This window comes from Delphinus delphis, chromosome 20, assembly GCF_949987515.2.
Source record: "Delphinus delphis chromosome 20, mDelDel1.2, whole genome shotgun sequence".
Lineage (NCBI taxonomy): Eukaryota > Metazoa > Chordata > Mammalia > Artiodactyla > Delphinidae > Delphinus > Delphinus delphis.
The window spans coordinates 44,816,368-44,837,968 of record NC_082702.1 but is presented as its reverse complement, the minus strand read 5'-3'; the positions used below and the strand labels follow the sequence as shown (position 1 = coordinate 44,837,968).

Sequence of the window (21,601 nt, the reverse complement as noted above, 5' to 3'; positions counted from 1 at the left end):
CAACTATAATTTTATCCTATTAATCTCATACAGAATTGTGTCACTATTCATTTGTTAATGTAATTAGTTTAATCAATTAACTACCAAATCTCTACCCAACACAAACATAAGAGGAAGGAAAAATCTATTCCAAAATATATCATTTATCCAAAACTTTCTTTCGACCTCACCTGCAAAAAGGGGTCACTGATCCCAGAAACATCATGTTCTGGTGAATATCCGGACATGATGAGGTTCTTTAGAATACGAACTAACTGGGGCACAAGCTGGGGGGAAGAGAGATGCATCAAAAAACAGTGAACATCAAAGAATTTCTCATGAATAGGCAGGTAATTTGACTTAGAAAAAGGATGCAAGGGTCTGAGTCCAAGCAAATTCTACTGATACAATATACTAGTATACTGTTGATGTTTGATAAATATAACTTAGGAGTATTCTGGCCAAGAACTCAAGAAGGTATATCTGAATTAAAAACAAACCAGATATTTTTACTCCAGAGTTATACATGCAAAGGTACTATAAATAACAGTAGGTTAGAAAGCCTCTGAGAACGAAGTAAAACAGGTACCTATGGGGCATATTGCATTTCTACTTCTATAGGACTTGACACACCAAGGTTGCACAAATATATTCAGTTTTTAATACATTCAACACATGTGGATATAAAATGTTATCACACCCAAAATACTGGTGATTTTATTAAAATTATAGTCTTAAAACAAACTATCTCAAATAGAGAAAAAAATTCTCCCCTCTTAACATTTGGCTAGTTATATCCTTTTCCAACAAACAACAGGGAATACAAAAGCCTCCAACACTGACTAAGTGGAAAAGACACATGAAAAATTGTATCCTTCACTTTAGGAAGACAGCAAGGCCATGAATAATGTCCTTTTCCTATTCTTAACTCATATGACATAATTTTAGGTAAAATTTAATTTCAGCACCTAATTATACATTTGTTGCCTGTCTTATCTCACTGATGAAACTATACATTCCTTATGGTCAGAATGCCCTTCTTCTTTTTACTCTGTCCATTAGACTGACTGACAGTACATAGTAGACGCAATTTTACTCCCAAGCTGAACTTAAAAATGCTTTAAATATTATCATTCATTTCAAACTCTGTTGATCAATCATTTAAGGTTAAAACCCTATTCCAAAATGTTTGCCACAATAAGAACATTTCCAGTCTCAAACTACAAACTCAATTTAGCTATATAAACAATTCTAATCACCTAACATTAAGAAGTGTCCAAAGCGAACTGAATCCTATCTCTTTTGGAAGCAGTCAAAACAGCCCCAACTTTGCTGCAACTCAATTATTTTTTTCTCATCGTATTTGGATTCCTCCCTACTCTCCAATTCTAAAAGGGGATCAAGACTGAAACAAAAGCCAAGCTCTGCCCAAGGTACACACTCAAAACATTTACAACACTAAGTCTATTGCTAAATACAAGACAACATAATCTGTGGGAATTTAAATAAGTTTGGCCATAACACTTCAATTAAGCACTTCGTAAGTCACCTAAACAAAAATCTAATTTGGACAATTCCAAGATTAAAACAAATCTAAGCTATAATGACCTGTAAATTCTAAACAGAATCCTCATTAACTCTGTCAACTGTGGACAGATTCATATTAGAGGTCAGAATAATATAACTGTATAAACTGCTTTAAAATGTAATAAAACCGGGATCATCTAATTACCAAGCTCTGCACAAAAAGTAGTTCGCCTTGCATACTTCCCAATGGTCTCCTTTTTTGTACTACCCATATCCTCAATTACTTTTTGCGGTATGTGGGCCTCTCACTGCTGTGGCCTCTCCCGTTGTGGAGCACAGGCTCCGGACGCGCAGGCTCAGCGGCCATGGCTCACGGGCCTAGCCGCTCTGCGGTATGTGGGATCTTCCCGGACCGGGACATGAACCCGTGTCCCCTGCATCGGCAGGTGGACTCTCAACCACTGCGCCACCAGGGAAGCCCTCAATTACTTTTTAAAATCTGGTTTCTGGGGACTTCCCTGGTGGTCCAGTGGTAAGGAACCTGTCTTCCAATGCAGGGAACACAGGTTCGATCCCTGGTCAGGGAACTAAGATCCTTCATGCCACAGGGCAACTAAGCCTGTGCCACAACTACTGAGCTCACGTGCCTCAATGAGAGAGCCCGCATGCCACAAACTACAGAGCCCATGCAGCCTGGAGCCCGCGTGCACAACTAGAGAGAGAAAAACCCGCACACCACAACTAGAGAGAAGCCCATGCACCACAATGAAGAGACAGCGCACCACAAAGAAAGATCCCACGTGCCACAACTAAGACCTGACACAGCCAAAAAAATTATTTTTTAAAAAAAATCTGGTTTCTGTCTCACAGAAGTCCTTTTTCCTTCAGCTACTAAACTCACACCACATAAGAGCACCCGGGACAAAAAGCACAAATGTCTAAGTGTTCTGCATACAAATTCCTGGAATCCAGCTTTATTTTTCTGACAAAAATGCAAGTTACTAAAACTGATGACAAGACAAACAAAATAAAATGACAAAGGGAAAGGCTGCAGCCATGAAAATCAGTTGATGCCCACCCACTCTACCTCAAAAAACTTTTAATATTCCAAAACTTCAAGGCAAGATTGAGGGCAAGTAAGGGGGAAATTAAAGCCCTAAGTCCGAACTGAAAGTTCAGAAGTACGTACGGAGCTTTTTAAAGCATGGGGTTACCCACACGGCTCTAAAATATCTGCTTCAAGAAGAAGCAGTGTTTGGTGTCAAGGATCCAAACTGATCTGGAACTGCCATCACCAATGGGAAACTGCTCAAAGTTTCTCAAGTGAAGACAAAGGAAAGGCAGAGAAGGAGGCTTACAAATCAGGAAAGGCTGCAACTGAAATCCAAGGCTGACTTTGGAGTCAGGAGTTTAAGTGACAAGACAAAACCTGGACTAGGAAGTTAGCCAAAAATGCTAGGACAAATAACATAGTATTAAGCACAACTTCAGCATTAGTATATTTTTAAAAGCCACATTTGTGGATGGATACACAAAAGCCACTAAGGACCTAATGCCAGCATGCACCATCTAAAAGAGGGTTAATTCTTACCTTTTCATTCTAACATACAGCAGGATTCCAAACAGACAACAGGAACAAAACATACAAAGCAAGCATTAGGGACAGATACGGGCCTCATACTATTTTATAATAATTTAATCAATACATGAACATCTAAGGGGGCAAAAAAGCCTCCCAAAAAAGAGCTGCTATTAGAGCTTCATTAGATCTGAAGTACAAAGTAAGCCCAATTTATGGAGTGATCAGCACCCTATAAAAGGAACTGAAATGCATGTAATTACCCAAAGAACAGTCTTTCTCTGAGTCCTCCTTACTAGTCCCTTCTAAACATAAGTGGAGAAAAAAATTTCCACTTTAGAATGCTCTAAGAAAGGGAAGGAGGGACTTAAGAAAGCTAGAGACTTCCATCACTGGAGTCACCACAGCGTAAAATGAATAGCGCGGGACCCTATGTTAGGTAAAAGTAATGTCAAATTTCAGTTTGCAGTTTTCACCTTTAAAAAAAAAAATTACCTGCCTTAAACTACATACACACACACACACACACACACACACACACACACTCACTCTCTCTCTCTCTCTCTCTCTCTCTCTCTCTCTCTCTCTCTCTCTCTCTTCCTGTGTGTAATTTGACCTCAGGCTACATTTCCTAACTTCAATGTGAAAACAGCAGATAAAGCACGTGAGAGACTGGTGTGTCTGCCAACAATGAGAGAAGACTTCTATTATGAAAGGGAAAACACTGCACTATTGCCAGTTCTTATATGCCTAAATCTGGCTTCCAGCCCTACCACACAGCAGGGCTGTTTAAGTCCTTTATTCAGCTCCACAGCTTTCTTTCAAAAGAAAATTCATAGGTGAGAAAATCATGTACTTTTCAGGAAAGCCATTTTCAATCAAGAAAGGCTTAGGTATACAGAATGGCACCTACCTTTCTGAAATGTGCAAGCATGTCTGGGCTTCGCTCACACATTTCTGTGAGGAGGACTACAGAAGTGTGAAGGACACCTGAAAGAAAAGAACCAATGAAAACTAATAATGAGGCTATATTATTCAACTTCATAGTACAGGGCTCTGAGTTTTGAAGGTCAATTCCAAAAGCATAGCTGCTATTTTTGTTTTTTAATCTCTCAAAGAATCTAAGCATTGAGGTGAATACAAAGAAGGTATTAATAGATACCTGCTGATTTAATACTGGTGATGTCAATCAAAACAGAATATTCTAAAGTTATATGACCAAAATAATTGCTAAAAAATGAGAACCAATACACATGTCTCTACATTTGAGAATATCCATAAAGACATGCTCCTAGTCAATATAAACTGGACATCACCTGCTCCAGACTTAATAAGCTCTTAGCTGAGTTTTGATAGATATTTCAAGAAGAAAAATCTTACTAAGATTTTAAATTTCCAGATAAAATATACGAAAAACCCAAGGTAGTTGTGAATGACAAAGTAAATTTGCTTGGTCAAGAGTGAGTGAAAAGAATCACACCATACTTTTCACTAAATAATAAATAAGTACCCTAAACATTCATTTGTTCAACAAGTATATTTTGAGTCTTCTAGGCACAGGACTGCATTAATCAAATTAAATACACGTTAACATTTTTTCTCTTAGCATTTAGGACACAAGAATTTTCTTCACTCAGAACTTGTTTCACTGACTTCAAAATAAGAATAAAATGCTCGGTAAAGAACTGCCACATTTCATTTAATTTCTCTCAAGCTTTATAAAAATATATCTGGGTAACCATTACAAATTCCTGTTACAAGTAACCTAAAAGTAGTTTCACAACTCTTACACTACTATGGCAAAGCAATAAAAAAATAACTTTTTCTTCTATTATAAAATAGCCAGGAAATCAAAGGGTTTTACACATGAAAATCAAGGCTAGGATCATTTGTAATTACACTATTACTTAATATAGTATTTTTAATATAGTAAAAAAGGACCAGAAATGAAAAACAACAAGCTTACTGTAAAGGAATCAATCTCTAATTACAAAAACTAGGATATGGGAGTAGAAGAGAGATTCAACCCATTAGCCCTTCCTGGAAAAGTGTCCAAGCACAGTAGAAAGGTGAGTCTACTGCATGAGACAGAAGGCCAACACTGCCTGAAGCCTGTTCTCTTTCCCCTTCTCCCTCAGTACTTCATGAGTGCATCTAAATCACATTACCATGGTTCTTTTCATTCAATAAATTTTTTGTTGCTGGTAAGAACATCTCCATAAGTTCAGGAACCTTCCTGATGACATGAACAGCACAAAGTGCTGCCTATAAAAAACATAAAAAGGACAAAAGAAGATTTATTTCAATTAAGTCAGGACAACCAATCTTATAAACAACAAAACCTTATCAACTAGTTCACCTACATGAAAAAAGAAAGGACTTAGGTATCAGATTTATTATTTGTCATTATCAGACTTATTAGTTATTAACTGGTTAGGGCTTTCCAACTTATACTTACTGCATTAACGAGAACTTCTAACTCACCTGTCTCTTCGGTCATATATTACCAAATAAGTGGACAAAAGCTTTCTCGACTAGACCATGGTTAAACACAAACTTATCAAACATGCTAAACATAATTTATGTGGAGTTTCGCAAACTAAAAAATAAAGACTTCCATCTGTGATAATCATTCTTCTGAGTAAAAAGACCAAAAGGTTTTATGAAAACATTATGCAATTGAAAGATGCTTTAAATCTGCTGCTGCTTTTAATAATAGCTATACTTTCCCCAATTCACTCTCTACTGAAATCAAGAAAATCATTTGAAAGTTACTTAGGATCTTAGTTAAACGCCTCTCAGTTAGCTAGTCTCTACTGAAGAAACTTGTTCACAGGAAAGAAAGGCACTCAAAGACTGATTTTGGTTAAACGCCCCCACCCCTGGCAAAAGGAACCATAACTACTATTTGTTGGAATTGAATAACATAAAAGTTTAGATACATTAACAAGAAAAGATTTCAGCTAATTCTTCTCATGCTACAGTGGGGGAAAACAATTTTTTTCCTAATCTGTAGGAATTATTTTATTTAATAATTATTAATCTTTATTAATATTTATTTAATCTTTCTGAACAAGAGCAGCCCACACATTTTTTAAGAGAAAAGACTGGCTTTGGTCTATAGCCATCATTAACAGTACATGTTCCTGGAAAACAGCTTGGCCCTTTCAACAGCTTTGTCTCACACCATTAATACAGAGGCACAATAAACGCCAACCAGACGATATTATGTGACTCACTTCTAAAGTCCTAAATTTTACCCTTTGTTTATGAAGGTTTTAGGATTCAAGCACAATAAAATAATAACAAAATGCTTATATCAACAAATAAAAGCAAATAAGTGAATAAGATCACTGTCTTCCATTACTATTCCATTTAGATATATCAGTTTTAGGAAGTATGTTCTAAATCATTCCCTAATAATTATCTAGGTCCCCATGGAACTGCACTTCCAAGATTCAAAGGCCCTAATACAAAGACATGGGCACTAAAATAAATTTTTAAAGATCTGTTCATTATCACTTTGTTTAATACTGTTTAGAATCAGGTAACTTAGGAAGTAATTAGGTATGCCATCTAGGGTCCAATAACATTTGCTTGTTTATAAATCATTTCCTTGAAAAATGACGAATTAAGAGAATTAAAGTGTTCACAATCACTTATTAATTGGTGAGTTAAATAGAAATAAAAAAAAAAAAAAATCACCTCCGGGCTTCCCTGGTGGCGCAGTGGTTGAGAGTCCGCCTGCCGATGCAGGGGACACGGGTTCATGCCCCGGTCCAGGAAGATCCCACATGTCGCGGAGCGGCTAGGCCGTGAGCCATGGCCGCTGAGCCTGTGCGTCCGGAGCCTGTGCTCCGCAACGGGAGAGGCCACAACAGTGAGAGGCCCGCGTACCACAAAAAAAAAAAAAAAAAAATCACCTCCAAAATTAGTATAAAAAAGATTTTGATTTATAAACAACTGATTCACATATAATCATTTAAAATACATTTACTGCACAGGGAAAGGTAAGTTATATTACCATTTGAGCTTTCAAATATGAATAATCTGCCTTCTCATCTCCATAATACTGCCTAATCCAAATGCATACATTCGGTTTCATGGAAAGTTACCTTTTTTCTTAAGTAAGAGTTGGAGGTTTTCAGGAGTTTCTCTACCTCTCCTGCAAGATCTCTGCACATCTCTGAGGAGCCCATGCAGCCGAGGGTACAAAGTGCTAGCCCCTGTACATATTGCGTGCTATGATTAAGATCACTGCAAAAGAAAGAAGGTGGCAGAAATGAACATGCCCTGCCTGGTGCTCTCCATGAAGAAGCTTCACAATCTAACGAGGTAGCTCTGAACGATTCATGATTTCTCTAATATGGAAAATATTTATTAGGATTATTTTTGCAAAAAGTGTTTATTCTAACTTTATTACAAATTACAACACAGCAAACTGACTGACATTCTGTTCTACATGCTTGCAACCCAATGTTCCCAAATACCAAAGCAACATAAACTGGACAACATGCTATCTGTTGGATGTTAAAAGACAACTCTCTTTAGGAAACTCAGCAAACCACTGAAAGTAAAAACTAGCAATGACAGAATATGAAGCACAACTGTATATTTAAAAGATTTTAATATGCTCTATTACTAACTACAAAAAAAAGTAATACAGTAACCAAAACCTTAAAAAAAAAATCAGAAAACAATCTCTACTGCTAGAGCATTTAAGATGACTTAAACATCACAACAGAAACACTCTATACTATATACTCTATACTTAAACACTGTATACTCTAAATACTATACCATAAGGTCTCTGATCTTATGATATAGTATTAACCTTGATGTTACATTAATTTTTACACTTTTATTTATTCAAAAGAAGAAAAAATTAGTAACTAAAAAGATAGCTAATTAAACCATCATAAACTAAGCTAGATGTTTACAGTGAGGCTCAGTATCTAGTGATACAGATACAAAAAATTCTATTTCTAACAGGCACTGATTACTGTACAAAATTATTTCTAAACCAGCCTGAAGTATACTTTCAGAAAAGCTGAAATATTAAAAGCTTGAACCAGTAAACTCATTTACATATTATAACCAACTCTTACCATTCAGAAGCTGAATTATTGAGTTATGCTACTTCTACCAGCTTTAAGAGCATTTTAAAATCGTTTAGCTCAGTGGTTCTCAAACTGCGATTAAAGAATCTCTGGAAGTCCCCAAGGCTGTTTCAGGGGGTCCACGAAATATAAACTATTTTCACAATACTAACTCATTATTTGTCAGCTTTACTGACACCCGCACTGACAGTGCAAAGGCAATGGTGGGAAAAACTATGGCATGTTAGCACAAATCAGGGCAGAGGCGCCAAATAATAGTAGTCACTGAATACACTGCCACACACTTAGAGTGAAAGAGGGGAGGGAGGGAGGGAGTTTCACTTAATACTGCCCATGACAAAGCAGTAAAAATGATTAGTTTTGTTATACCTTGACTCTTTTTTTTTTTTTTTTTTTTTTAAAGCCACGCCACACGGCTTGCAGGATCTCAGCTCCCTGATCAGGGATTGAACCCGGGCCACTGCAGTGAAAGCCCAGAATCCTAACCACTAGACCACCAGGGAACTCCCATATACCTTGACTCTTGAGTGCACATTTTTTAACATTCTGCGTGACAAAATGGAAAGTATGCATAAAGTACTTCTGATGCATACTGGAGTAAAGTAGCAATCTCAGAGAAAAGCACTTGTGTATTTCTTTCATTTGCAAGCTAAACTACAAACTAGCTACTTTTAAAATGAACATCATTCTTATTTGAAAAATAACTGACAACTATAATTATTAAGATGTGATTATTTGCCAAACATTTTCTTGAAGAAGAGCCAAGTAACCTTATCACTTCAAGAGCAACAAGTGACAATATTTGTTGCCAATGATAAAATCTAAGCTTTGAAGTGAAAATTAGAATTTTGGAATATTTTTATTGCCACCATGAACCTGACAGTCTATCAATACTCTAAAACTCAGTGAACCAATTTTCTCCAAATGCCTTAAGCATGATGTTTAAAAAGCATGCAAGAGTAAAAGGTTCATTCAAAGTGTAAGACAAACCAATGGGTTTTAATATAACAAAGAACCAAACTTCACTGATATGGTTTCAGACTCCACATTGTAATTAACCCTAAAGAAACTACCACTTATGGAGTTGTGATATACCATCATAGAACATTATCCATAGTTAATCTGAAAGGTTATTAAAGTCCTCTTTCTTTTTTATACTACATTATCTGTGAAAGGCTAGATCTTCTTCATATACTTAATCAAAATGCAACATAAGAAACTGAATGCAGAAGCAAATATGAGCATCTAGCTTCTGGCTTCCATTAGGTTAGATATTAAAGAGATTTACAAAATTGTAAAATAATGCCATTCTTCTCACTGAAATTGTTCTTGTTCTGAAAAATAGTTTTTCATAAAAAAATTTATTTCTGTTAACATTGTAATGGGTTCATTATTGGTCTTTTTATTTATTTGGGGGGGGTAATTTTAAATGAACTAATAAATGGTTTTAGGCTTCCCTGAAGAACAAAGAAAGGAAAGGAAACAGAAGGTAAAGTGTCAATCAGTCAGATTTGCTATTGTCTACCAATTTGAATATTTAAGATAAAAATTACTGATAAAGTTTAACTTACCTATGGCTTTACCATTTAGTGTCCTAGTTCCCAAGAGTACTTAGTTGACTCTTCAATCATTTTTCAATGATTAAGAATATTTGCATAATGCAAGCTCTTAAAGTATTATATTTAATTTTTAAAGATTTAATTCCAAGATCATTAATGTCAGAGTTTTTCTAGGCCAATGAACAATGAGGTAAACATTCATCATTAAACAGAAAAACTGTTGGTACATATGATGCCCCATAAGCAAAATGCGAAAAACCTCACAAATAAAAAAACTCATTCATTAACAGATTAAAAAAACACACAGGGGACTTCCCCGTGGTCCAGTGGTAAAGAATCCGCCTTCCAGGGTTTCCTTGGTGGCGCAGTGGTTGAGAGTCCGCCTGCCGATGCAGGGGACATGGGTTCATGCCCCGGTCCAGGAAGATCCCACATGCATGGAGTGGCTAGGCCCGTGAGCCATGGCCGCTGAGCCTGCGCATCTGGAGTCTGTGCTCCGCAAGGGGAGAGGCAACAACAGTGAGAGGGCTGCGTACCGCAAAAAAAAAAAAAAAAAAAAAAAGAATCCGCCTTCCAATGCAGGGGACGCAGGTTCAATCCCTGGTTGGGGGACTAAGATACCACATGCCACAGGGCAACTAAGCCCATGCACCACAACTACTGAGCTCGCGTGCCTCAATGAGAGAGCCCACGTGCCGCAAACTACACAGCCCAGGCACCCTGGAGCCCATGCACCACAACTAGAGAGAGAAAGAGAGAGAAAACCCATAGGCCACAACTAGAGAAGACCACACGCCACAATGAAGATCCCGCACCACAATGAAAGATCCCACATGCCTCGACGAAGACCCCACGTGCCGCAACTAAGACCCGACGCAGCCAAAAAAATAAAGAAAATAAATTTTTTTTAAAAACTGAATTATCCGAAGTCCTTTAACTGAGCTTAAACTTAAGTGCCAGATCAATTCCCAACTATTATTAGCTCTCTCCTAAATTCACTTGGGGCTTAGCCGGGTCTCATGAAAATTAAACACAAAGATTCCTTATTTGCCTGTATGCCTATTCTTCAATTTTTATCAAGCTACAAACCTATACTTGAGTTTGGTATTAAGTCTCTAATATGAACTTGCTGCTAGGCAGAACTGCCAAATTATCAACATATAATTGAAGGCTTGAATAATAAGGGCACAGAGCATACAAGAACAAAAATTAAAGGAACTTTCAGAGGCCTGTCCAGAATAAATATGTAAAGTCACATTAAACATCTAAAATGTAACCTCCATGACACCAAGGATTTATGTCCATTTTTTTCATTCTCCATCCCCAAAGCTCGTAACACCTCCTGGCATACAACAGGTATACAATAAATATTTGTTGAATAAATGAATCAATTTAGTATTTTCATTATTAATATTTATTACAAGGCCAAAAAGAAGAAGATTCTCCCAAGTTAAGTCACAGAGTCAATATATTTACATGACACACTCTATATTTACAAGCAATCATAATTCTCATTTTGAAATTTTTCATTATTCATTGGGAAATTTTAAATTATAATTTTTACCACAGCAAAATACATGAGTTCAGTGTCTTCAAATTGATCACCTATATCCCCAATTCTACTTTCTGTCAAATACAGAAATACTATAAATGAAAAAGAAATCTAAAAAAGGAGATTAAACCAACAGACAAACCAAAACCAAATCAAAACAAACCAAAAAGTACCTTTAATCAATATGGCCATCAGAACTTCCATAACTTTCTGTTTTTTTTTTCTTAAATTTATTTATTTAATTTATTTATTTTTGGCTGCGTTGGGTCTTTTTTCCTGCGCGCGAGCCTTTTCTCTAGTTGGCGGCGAACAGGGGCTACTCTTCATTATGGTGTGTGGGCTTCTCATTGCGGTGGCTTCTCTAGTTGCAGAGCATGGGCTCTAGTCACGGGGGCTTCAGCAGTTGTGGCTCGCGGGCTCTAGAGCGCAAGCTCAGTAGTTGTGGTGCACGGGCCTAGTTGCTCCGTGGCATGTGGGATCTTCCCGGACCAGGGCTCGAACCCATGTTCCCTGCACTGGCAGGCGGACTCTTAACCACTGCGCCACCAGGGAAACCCTAAAACTTCCATAACTTTCTAAGAGAAATTTATTATAAGAGAGATACTGAGGGGGCTTCCTGGTGGCACAGTCATTGAGAATCCGCCTGCCAGTGCAGGGGACACGGGTTCGAGCCCTGGTCAGGGAAGACCCCACATGCCACGGAGCAACTAAGCCCATGCGCCACAACTACTGAGCCTGTGCTCTAGAGCCCGTGAGCCACAACTACAGAGCCTGCGAGCCACAACTACTGAGCCCACGTGCCTAGAGCCCATGCTCCACAACAAGAGAAGCCACTGCAATGAGAAGCCCGCCCACCGCAATGAAGAGTAGCCCCCCCTCGCTGCAACTAGAGCAAGCCCGCGCGCAGCAACAAACACCCAACGCAGCCAAAAATAAATAAATTAATTAAAAAAAAAAGAGAGAGACTGAGAACTGTTAATTCCCTACTCACAGGTCCTCTAATTTCTCCAGAATGGCAAGCATTAACTTTGTAAGTTAAACACATAACTGGACTAGTAAATCAGTAAAGCACCCATTAGAGAAAAAAGGACTTATACACAAAAATTCACAGGGCTAAATATAATTCCCAGCAACTGAAATCTGGGATTAGACTGCTGACAAACAAGACCTCTCTTTTTACCTTTAAATGGTATTTATTAAGAATATACACTGGTAATTATTTAATAAACACAATGTTTCATTACTCATGGTATTCAAAAAAATATATGATAAGAAAGCTCAGATTTACCAATGCTCTTTCTATTATATGAAAGTCCGAATGCTTATTCATGGCTAAATAGTTGCTATGACTCAAGATGTACAGCAATACCTTCAGTTAAATTATCCCCTACAGAAGTTTTAATCCTTTGCTTAGCCTCTTTACATATAAGCTATAGAACCAAAAGCAGCTCAAATACATTCTAGACAGTAAATATAAAATCAATAAATAGAAGCTTTTTATGCCTTATTATAAAAAAGACCTAAAAGTACAAAGTAGTTATTGGAAGAAAGAAATTAAGACTTACTTCTTGATACAGTTGGTCATGAGAAGATGGACATCTTGTCTTTCATCTAACAGCAGCATTGCCCCTAAATAGCCAATGCGTTTGTCTGTGAATTTTTGAGAGGCGATAAGCTTGAGGCACTCCAACTACAAATAAAAAATAAATAAATAATTTTTAAAAAGAAAGAAAGAAAAAAGGAAAAGAAAAAAATTAAGAAATTGCTACCATAATCAGGAAAGCAATGTTTTTAACCCAGAGTCAATGGTTAACTAAAGTACATAGTTATAACCTGTATCATCAAACCACCTAAATAAAAGGCAAAGGTTTAAGATCGTTCAATATCTTGATCATAATAATCAAGTTCTGGAATAGATCATCTTGTCAAGGTCCTATGGTATCTGCCATCCAAATGGCAGTTTACCTTAGATCTACATATTCATACAAACTACTAAAGTGTTGTCATAAGGTTTTAATAAACCTAATTCCTAATTTAATTCCCAAGTTATATTAAACGAGCACCAAGCTCATGTGTGTATTTAATGTCTGGTTCCTATTGTGAATATCAAAAACTCAGTAACTGGAAACATACCAAGGTGCCAAACAGTGTCCTAAACACCAGGAATGTACAACTGAAGAAGAGATAGACAATAACTAACTTTAACATAATGTGGAAAGTGCTACACTTAGGGCTCGAACCAAGTACTATGGAGAGGTGAGGTTTTAGAAATCAAATACAGAAGTAAACAAACACACACAAGCCAGAGGAAAACCCAGTAATGGAATTAACCTAAAATGTTTTATATGATTTCTTCTTTACATAATTCTTCTTTACACAATCCTCAGAGCTTAAGAATCCGTGTAGTTATTTACAATAGCCAAGACATGGAAACAAGCCAAGTGCCCATCAACAGATGATTGGTTTAAGATGTGGTGTGTGTGTATGTGTATAAAAATATATATGTATATATACATATAATGGAATATTAGTCATAAAAAAGAATGAAACAGTACCATTTGCAGCAACATGGATGGACCTAGAGATTATCATATTAAGTGAAGTAAGTCAGAGAAAGACGAACGTTATTTGATATCACTTATATGTGGAATCTAAAAAATAATACAAATTAATCTACTTACAAAACAGAAACAGACTCAGGAAATAGAAAACTTATGGTTACCAAAGGGGAAAGAGAGAGGGAGAGGGATAAATTAGGAGTAATTAACAGATACAAACTACTACACATAAAATAGATAAGGAACAAGGATTTACTGTATAGCACAGGAAACTATATTCAATATCTTGTAATAACTTATAATGGAAAATAATCTGAAAATATATATATATAAAAAACTCAATCACTTTGCTATACACCTGAGACAATATTGTAAATCAACAATACTTCAATTAAAAAAAAGAGTCCTTGTATTTAAACAGTTTGTCTCTCTACTTAGCCTTTCTTGAACATCACAGTCACTCTGATATACTTTTATCATTCCATCTTGACTAACATGGAAGAGGCCAAACATTCCCTCTCGGGCAGTGGTTTACAAAGGGCATACACAAGTTAGACTCTTCAAGAGGGGTTTTTCAAACTATGCTCCCATTTAGAATCACTGTATTCCAAGGAAAGGGGCTCAGATGCAGACTGGTGTAGACAGGAATGTAAGATCACATGAGACTACTTCCCACACGAATCTGCCTGTAAGTATGAAAGTCAAACTGAGAAATGTAAAAGAGTTTACAAATAAACCTGTTTCGAGCTATCTAAAAACTGCTCTCTCAATGTACCTACAATGAAAACACCTAAAGGTTGTGGGATGACTACACCATCATGAGCAAGTCAAAGAAGCCTCAAAGGGAGAATAACCAGGATCCCAAGGAAAACTGAAATGCCTCTGAGATCAACAAAGATTACCTAACAACCCTTCCCTTCCGTCTACCCATTCAACTTAAATTTCAAAAACAACTTCTGAAATAGAAGATGTTTATAGTCATTCTCACAATGTCAGCAGAAAAATTACTGCTGAGGTGAATGAGAAAATCACAAGTTAAAATGTTATTAGAAAAATCTTTCTCTTTTTCAAACTGAAGGTTTTTAAATTTTCCCATTTAATCATTCTATAAATAAATATTTTAGCAGTAGAAGAAAATGTTCTAAGAATCAGGTATCACTGAAATGTTTATCATCCTCACTGAATCATGCTTCAGGCAAACAGCAAACATTACACAAACTATCCAAATTTTTTTTCTTAAGGTGAACTAATGAGAAGGACACTCAGGCATTAATATTACTTCATATTTTTAAAGGCCAAGTTTTAAGACAGTCACACTAAAAGTCATTGATGACTGGTGAGTACAATTTGTTGCTTTTTGTGACAGCTGTTAAAACTTACCTAATAACTAAATAGCCAAAAGAAAAACTAAAATTAAAGGGACAAATACTAAATTAATTCTTTTCTAATATTTCCTGTTGGTACAGTGACTTTGCTCTAAGAATGAGCTGCTGTTTTTTTTTTGAAGGTGACAAATTTGCGGGGAAAATACAAGATTATATACTGGAAATGGCCTCTGAAATACATACTCCAGTGAAGGATTAACTCTGATCACACTTCACACTTACAGTGGCCAGCAAACAGAGCTCAGACTGTACTACATGTCATCATTAAAAGTGTTATCAAGGTTTTCAAATGTTGAAAAAGAAAATGATTGGAGGAGAATACAATGGGATGTCAGTAAATGTGAGAGGGCATCCACTTTTCAGTAGCAATCACTAAAAACACAACTCAACACTTACATGAGTTACAGAACAGAAAAAAAATAGTAACCAATTAAATGTATCTACCCCTTAGAAAACAACCTCAACTTCCATCTAGTACTACTGCTCCTCACTTAAAGCTACTTGAAACCGCCACCTGAAACACTGCTAACCCACAAATCTGGCTTTAAATCCACCATAAAGAGTCCACCACCAAGGTAACAGAAAACTTTTGCTTTTACCCCAAACTCTTTGAGCAAAAGACAAATGACAAACTTGGAAAAAATATTTGCAACTCATTTCACAGACACGAAATCCTATACAACAGGATTCTACAAACTTATTTTTAAAAAGACCAACAACGGGGCTTCCCTGGTGGCGCAGTGGTTGAGAGTCCGCCTGCCGATGCAGGGGACACAGGTTCGTGCCCCGGTCCGGGAAGATCCCACATGCTGCAGAGCGGCTGGGCCCGTGAGCCATGGCTGCTGAGCCTGTGCGTCCAGAGCCTGTGCTCCACAACGGGAGAGGCCACAACAGTGAAAGGCCCGCGTATCGCCAAAAAAAGACCAACAACGAATATAAAAAGTCAAAGAATTTGAACACACAGTTCAAACTAAGAAATAATTCAAACATACAAAATGAAGTTCAATCTCCTCATAAAACAAATGCAAACCCATCTAGGAAAATTAACTAAAACATCATTGACCTGTACACCTGAAAAGGGTGTGTTATATGATATGCAAAATATGATTCAATGAAGTTATTAAAAAAGAAAAAGAGGGCTTCCCTGGTGGCGCAGTGGTTAAGAATCCGCCTGCCAATGCAGACGACATGGGTTCGAGCCCTGGTCTGGGAAGATCCCACATGCCGCGGAGCAACTAGCCCCGTGAGTCACAATTACTGAGCCTGCGCGTCTGGAGCCTGTGCTCCGCAACGGGAGAGGCCGCGATAGTGAGAGGCCTGCGCACCGCGATGAGGAGTGGCCCCCACTTGCCGCAACTAGAGAAAGCCCTCGCACAGAAACGAAGAGCCAACACAGCCAAAAATAAATTAATTAATTAATTAATTTAAAAAAAAAAGAAATGCAAATCAAAACCATATTGAGATACCACTTTTTAACCTATTATATAAGCAAAGATAAAAAACTGTCATAACAGTGCAAGGACATTAGTAATGGCAGTATAAACTGGCACAAGATGCAGTAAGAAAGATTTGGTCTATCTAAATTACAAACACACATACCCTTTGACTCAACAAATCCACTTTTAGGAACTTACAATGCATTTATATTCACACATGAGCAAAATAATGGATATTATTCCATTGTAGTATTACTTTAAACAGTAAGATTGAAAACAAATGTCCATTAATAAGACATCAGTTAAATAGATTCACACATATAACAGAATATTATGCTGTATTTACTACCATGAGCATGTCAATAAAGTTGGAAAAAAATAAGTACCAGGAAGCTTATATATTGGTATGGGTTAATCTTCAAGACAGATTAATAAGGGGACAGTGCATACAGTATGTTACAATATATTTTTGGAAGAGGTGAGAATATACATGTCCATTGCCTGGAGATGTATAAAGTGTCTCTAGAAGTATAGTCAAGAAATGAATACAAGTTGCCTATAAGGAAGGAAACTAAGTGATTGGAAGAGGATAGAAAGCAGAGTTTTCATCATATATCCTTTTGTATCCTTTAAATTTTGCATCGATGAACTGTCATTATTTATTTCAAAGATAAATAATATTGGGCTGGGAGAGAAAAAACTGCAGGATAAAGAGAACTTACATCTACCTTGTAGTTAGAAAAGTTAATACAATAATATTATAATTAAAAAGGAAAAAAACAACTGAAATCATTTGTTCCCCCTCCAAAGTTAAACATATATTTCAAAAAATAGCAAAAAAGCATTTGAGTCTTGGAATCATTTCATGAAAAAGCCTTTGAAAAATTTAAGAAAATCATATGAAAATATAACTCAGTAAATGGAAACTACCTTTTAAAGATAACTTAAATTCATAATGAGCAATTACTGTGCTATTCTATCATACCTGCGATGCCGTAGGAACATATTAAGAAGTATGCTCCCTTCTTATCTCTATTCCCCACAAGGGCTGTGCTCTTTTCTGCTGACAGTTATTTTGTATTCTTCACCTACTATCAATTTCTTCCTTAACAACCGGTCTTAATATATTGATACTTGCTTACCCACAGCAACCTTCTCCCTCTCCCCCCACCTACATCCCAAAGGGTTGACTGTGGTAACTCTTTGCTACTCACTGATTTTTTTATATTTATTTTCCAAGTGTTTTGAGACACTGTGGTTTTCCTTTAATTTAGAAAGCTCCTGCTGTGTCCAAACCAATGTGCTAGTCATTCTCACTGACACACAGAAAGACACATAAAAGAAAACCAGCATTTGAATATTTATCATAACATATGATAGATATATACCGTGACAGTCATGCACAAGCTACTGTGAAAACAAAGTAGGAAGGCCACCCAATTCAGGTTAGAAACTAAGAAAACATCTGAGAAAGGTTTCTATCTCTTTATATAACACTTAGTGGAACAGAAAGAAACCAGTTAGGAGCTTTGCCTCTCTTATCCTGGTTCTAGCTAAGAGACCTAAGTGAGTTATTTCAACAATCTGGGCCTAGTTTCCTTATCACTTAGGTAACTGAGCCACATCATGGAAGACAGCACCCTAACAGCTGTCCTACACTCCATGTCTTCCAAGGCAAATAGTCCCTAATTCTCTCCAGCTGATCCTCGAATTTTTCTCAGAATATTTTCTCAGCAGAAGCATTCCAGAGAGCCATAAGCAACAAGCCTTAAGGGACTGAAGTTATCAGCCTCCTTTAGAACAAATACAGTGCCTTAAAAATCACTAATCAAAATCACCTGGGAGGGTTCTAAGATTCTTATATATATATATATATATATATATATATATATATATATATATATATATGTCACCCCCAGGATATTCTGATGGAGTAGATTTGAGAGAAAGCCTAACAACTTAATTTTTACATACTTTTCCTAGATGACTCAATGCTCCAATTTTCCTTGAATTTCAAAGCAATTTTTAATAGGAGAACTTTACCAAGTTTCTGGCCTTGTTACATTTTTCTGAAGCAAGTACAAATATATTGCCTTTTATCAGCATTTAATCTGGTTGCCCTTTAGAAAAAGCTGCACTCATTTTGTTAGCTTTTAGAACAATTTCCCAAAAGGTCAAATGCACATATACATTTGCTTTTAATTTAACATTGAGCTTTATGATGTGAACAATCATCTTGATGAAAAGATGCAATTAAAATATTGTAAACATTAACGGATCTGCAACTGATTGGTTAGGTCTTAGTTATTTGTATTTCATTTTAATGCTCAGAAATAACTTTCCAGTTTATACACACACCCACACACACACACACACACACACACACACTCACTCACTCACACACACACAATTTTTGAAGAACAAGATTATAACTGCTTTACCACTGTGTAGCTTGGCAACATAAAATCTACACGGACCAGAGCCTGTTTTTTCATTCTTCTGGCATTAACATTCCTATTGTATCCCATTTTTTTTTCTCTTGAGAAAATTTATCATGAAATATTTTACTCAAAAATTTGACCCACCAACGAGCTTTATCAAATCTTAACATTTTACCCTATTTATTTTAATAAATTTAATATTACAAATTCAACTGAATCCCTCTGAATAGTCTGCCTCAATCTGTTCCCTCTCTCTATCCCAGGACTGACCAAAACTCAAAACTGCTGTTGATCATTGTCATGTCATGTCCTTAGCTATACATGTAGAGACAATTGTTTCTGAATGTTTTAAACTTTACACAAAGTATCATATTGTATTCCTGCTCTTTTCACTCAACATCTTTTGAGCACTACTCACATCCAGACAAGAAGCTCTAATTCAGTCATATTCATTGCTATAGAGCATCCCATGTATGAATATACAACTTACCTATTCATTTTTTAAAATAAATTTATTTTTTTAATTTATTTTATTTTTGGCTGTGTTGGGTCTTTGTTGCTGCACGCGGGCTTTCTCTAGTTGTGGTGAGCGGGGGCTACTCTTCGTTGCAGTGCGTGGGCTTCTCATTGCCGTGGCTTCTCCTGTTGCGGAGCACAGACTCTAGGCACGTGGGCTTCAGTAGTTGTGTCACACGGGCTCAGTAGTTGTGGCTCACGGGCTCTAGAGCGCAGGCTCAGCAGTTGTGGCACACAGGCTTAGCTGCTCCGTGGCATGTGGGATCTTCCCGGAGCAGGGCTCAAACCCACGTCCCCTGCATTGGCAGGCAGATTCTTAACCACTGCGCCACCAGGGAAGCCCAACCTACCTATTCTTTTTGTGGAGATACAGATTGTTCCCAATGCTTTCCTAACAGAAACAAAACTACAATGAACACTTATAAAACGTCTCTTTTTAAACAGACAAGGAGCCTTGATCAGATTCAGGTTTATCAGTTTTTCTTTTGTTTTGATTTAGCAAATATAATTCACAGGTGGTGGTATGAACTTTCATCAGGAGGCATATAATTATGTCTGGTGGTTGTCTCTCCTGTGACATGAGCAGCACCGGCGATCATCAGGAATTGCAAAATGGTAATATCCTAATTCTTCCATTCCTTCTTCATTAGCTGGATTATTCCTCTAAGGAGCAATTTCTCTATGTATACCATTGGATCACCAATAGTTCCTTCAGAAGGAACTTAGCAATAATTCCTTTACAAGGAACTACGGGTAAGGAAAGGCAGGATAAATGTTTGTTTCTTTCATTTATCAGTTTTCAAAATAATGAGTCAGTTCCCTAGTATCCTCCAAAGATGACCAATGAAGTTTTCAAAAAATTTTTAAATTATTATGAACTCACTGACATAAACTTACTTGGTATGTTTCAACTACAATTATTACTTTTATTAAAAGCTCAAACTTTCTCATTTTGAGCCATGACAGCCTCCTCTTGTGGCTACCATATCCTTTTAAAATGACCTCTGTAGTTTTTCTTGCCTTCTGGTACAGTACAACAGTCCAAGCTTATTTTGTACATTTCCTGCCCCAGATTTGGGATCAGCCATCTTTCTAATGGGCCTGACCCTTTTAGAATAAAAGGGTATTTGGAGACCACAATCTGAGCTTAAGTGTGCTCAAGGCAAGGATGCCTACTACCACCTCTTCTTTTCAATATTGTTCTACATGTACAGTATAATAAGGAAATAAGAAAATGTTTAAGGATGGAAAAGGAAGGGAACTGCCATCATTTGCAGACAGTATTGTTGACCATATGGAAACAATAGAGTCCACAGGGACTCTTAGAACTAAGTAATGTTGCTAGGCAGATAAATAGACAAAAATCAATTATATTTCTATATACCTACAACATAATTATTAAAAAATTTAAAGAATGCTATTTCCAATAGGAACAAGAGCTCCAAGGAACCTACCAATAAGTTTCACCAAAGATGTGTAAGACCTTATGGAGAATACTGTAAAACTTTAGAGAACCTAAGGAAGTGAAATGCTATACTATACTATACTGATGGAGAGGAAGACTATTGCAGACAGGTAATTGGGTACAGCAGGCCAGGATGGAACTGGGGAGAAACAGAACGCATGCCCAGCCTGGAGAAGGTCCCTAGCCTACTACTACCATGTGAAAATGTGGATCCAGTGTTGCCAAATCCTCTGACTTTCTCAGAGAAACTAGAAATCCAGATTTCCATGAGAAGTTCTTTGATTTTTATACATAGACAGCAAACTCAAAACAATTTTAAGTACTGTGCAGGACAAACAAAATACATCTGTGAAGAATTTGGGCCCTGAGTCACCATTTTCTACTCCTGCAATCTACCCACTTCTTCAGATATTCAACTTTATTTCTGGGTTGTGTTTAAGCCAGACACGTGAAAGGTTACACACCCTACAGGAAATCTATCATT

General features: G+C 36.9%; 1 protein-coding gene across 2 annotated transcripts in view; it reads right to left on the bottom strand.

Annotated features, from left to right (window-relative positions):
- AP1G1 (adaptor related protein complex 1 subunit gamma 1) overlaps window positions 1–21,601 on the bottom strand; it is a 79,545-nt gene that overhangs the window by 27,629 nt on the left and 30,315 nt on the right. The window contains exons 1-6 of one of the 2 annotated variants that reach the window (XM_059999021.1): window positions 19,627–19,921; window positions 12,882–13,006; window positions 7,201–7,342; window positions 5,254–5,350; window positions 3,999–4,075; window positions 171–266 (exon numbers count right to left, since the gene is read on the bottom strand). In XM_059999021.1, the coding sequence (XP_059855004.1) occupies window positions 171–266; window positions 3,999–4,075; window positions 5,254–5,350; window positions 7,201–7,342; window positions 12,882–12,940 (471 nt within the window). In that variant the 5' untranslated portion in view covers window positions 12,941–13,006; window positions 19,627–19,921. Of the gene's footprint in view, window positions 1–170; window positions 267–3,998; window positions 4,076–5,253; window positions 5,351–7,200; window positions 7,343–12,881; window positions 13,007–19,626; window positions 19,922–21,601 lie in introns of those variants that run through there. The other variant, XM_059999020.1, reaches the window with a different exon arrangement.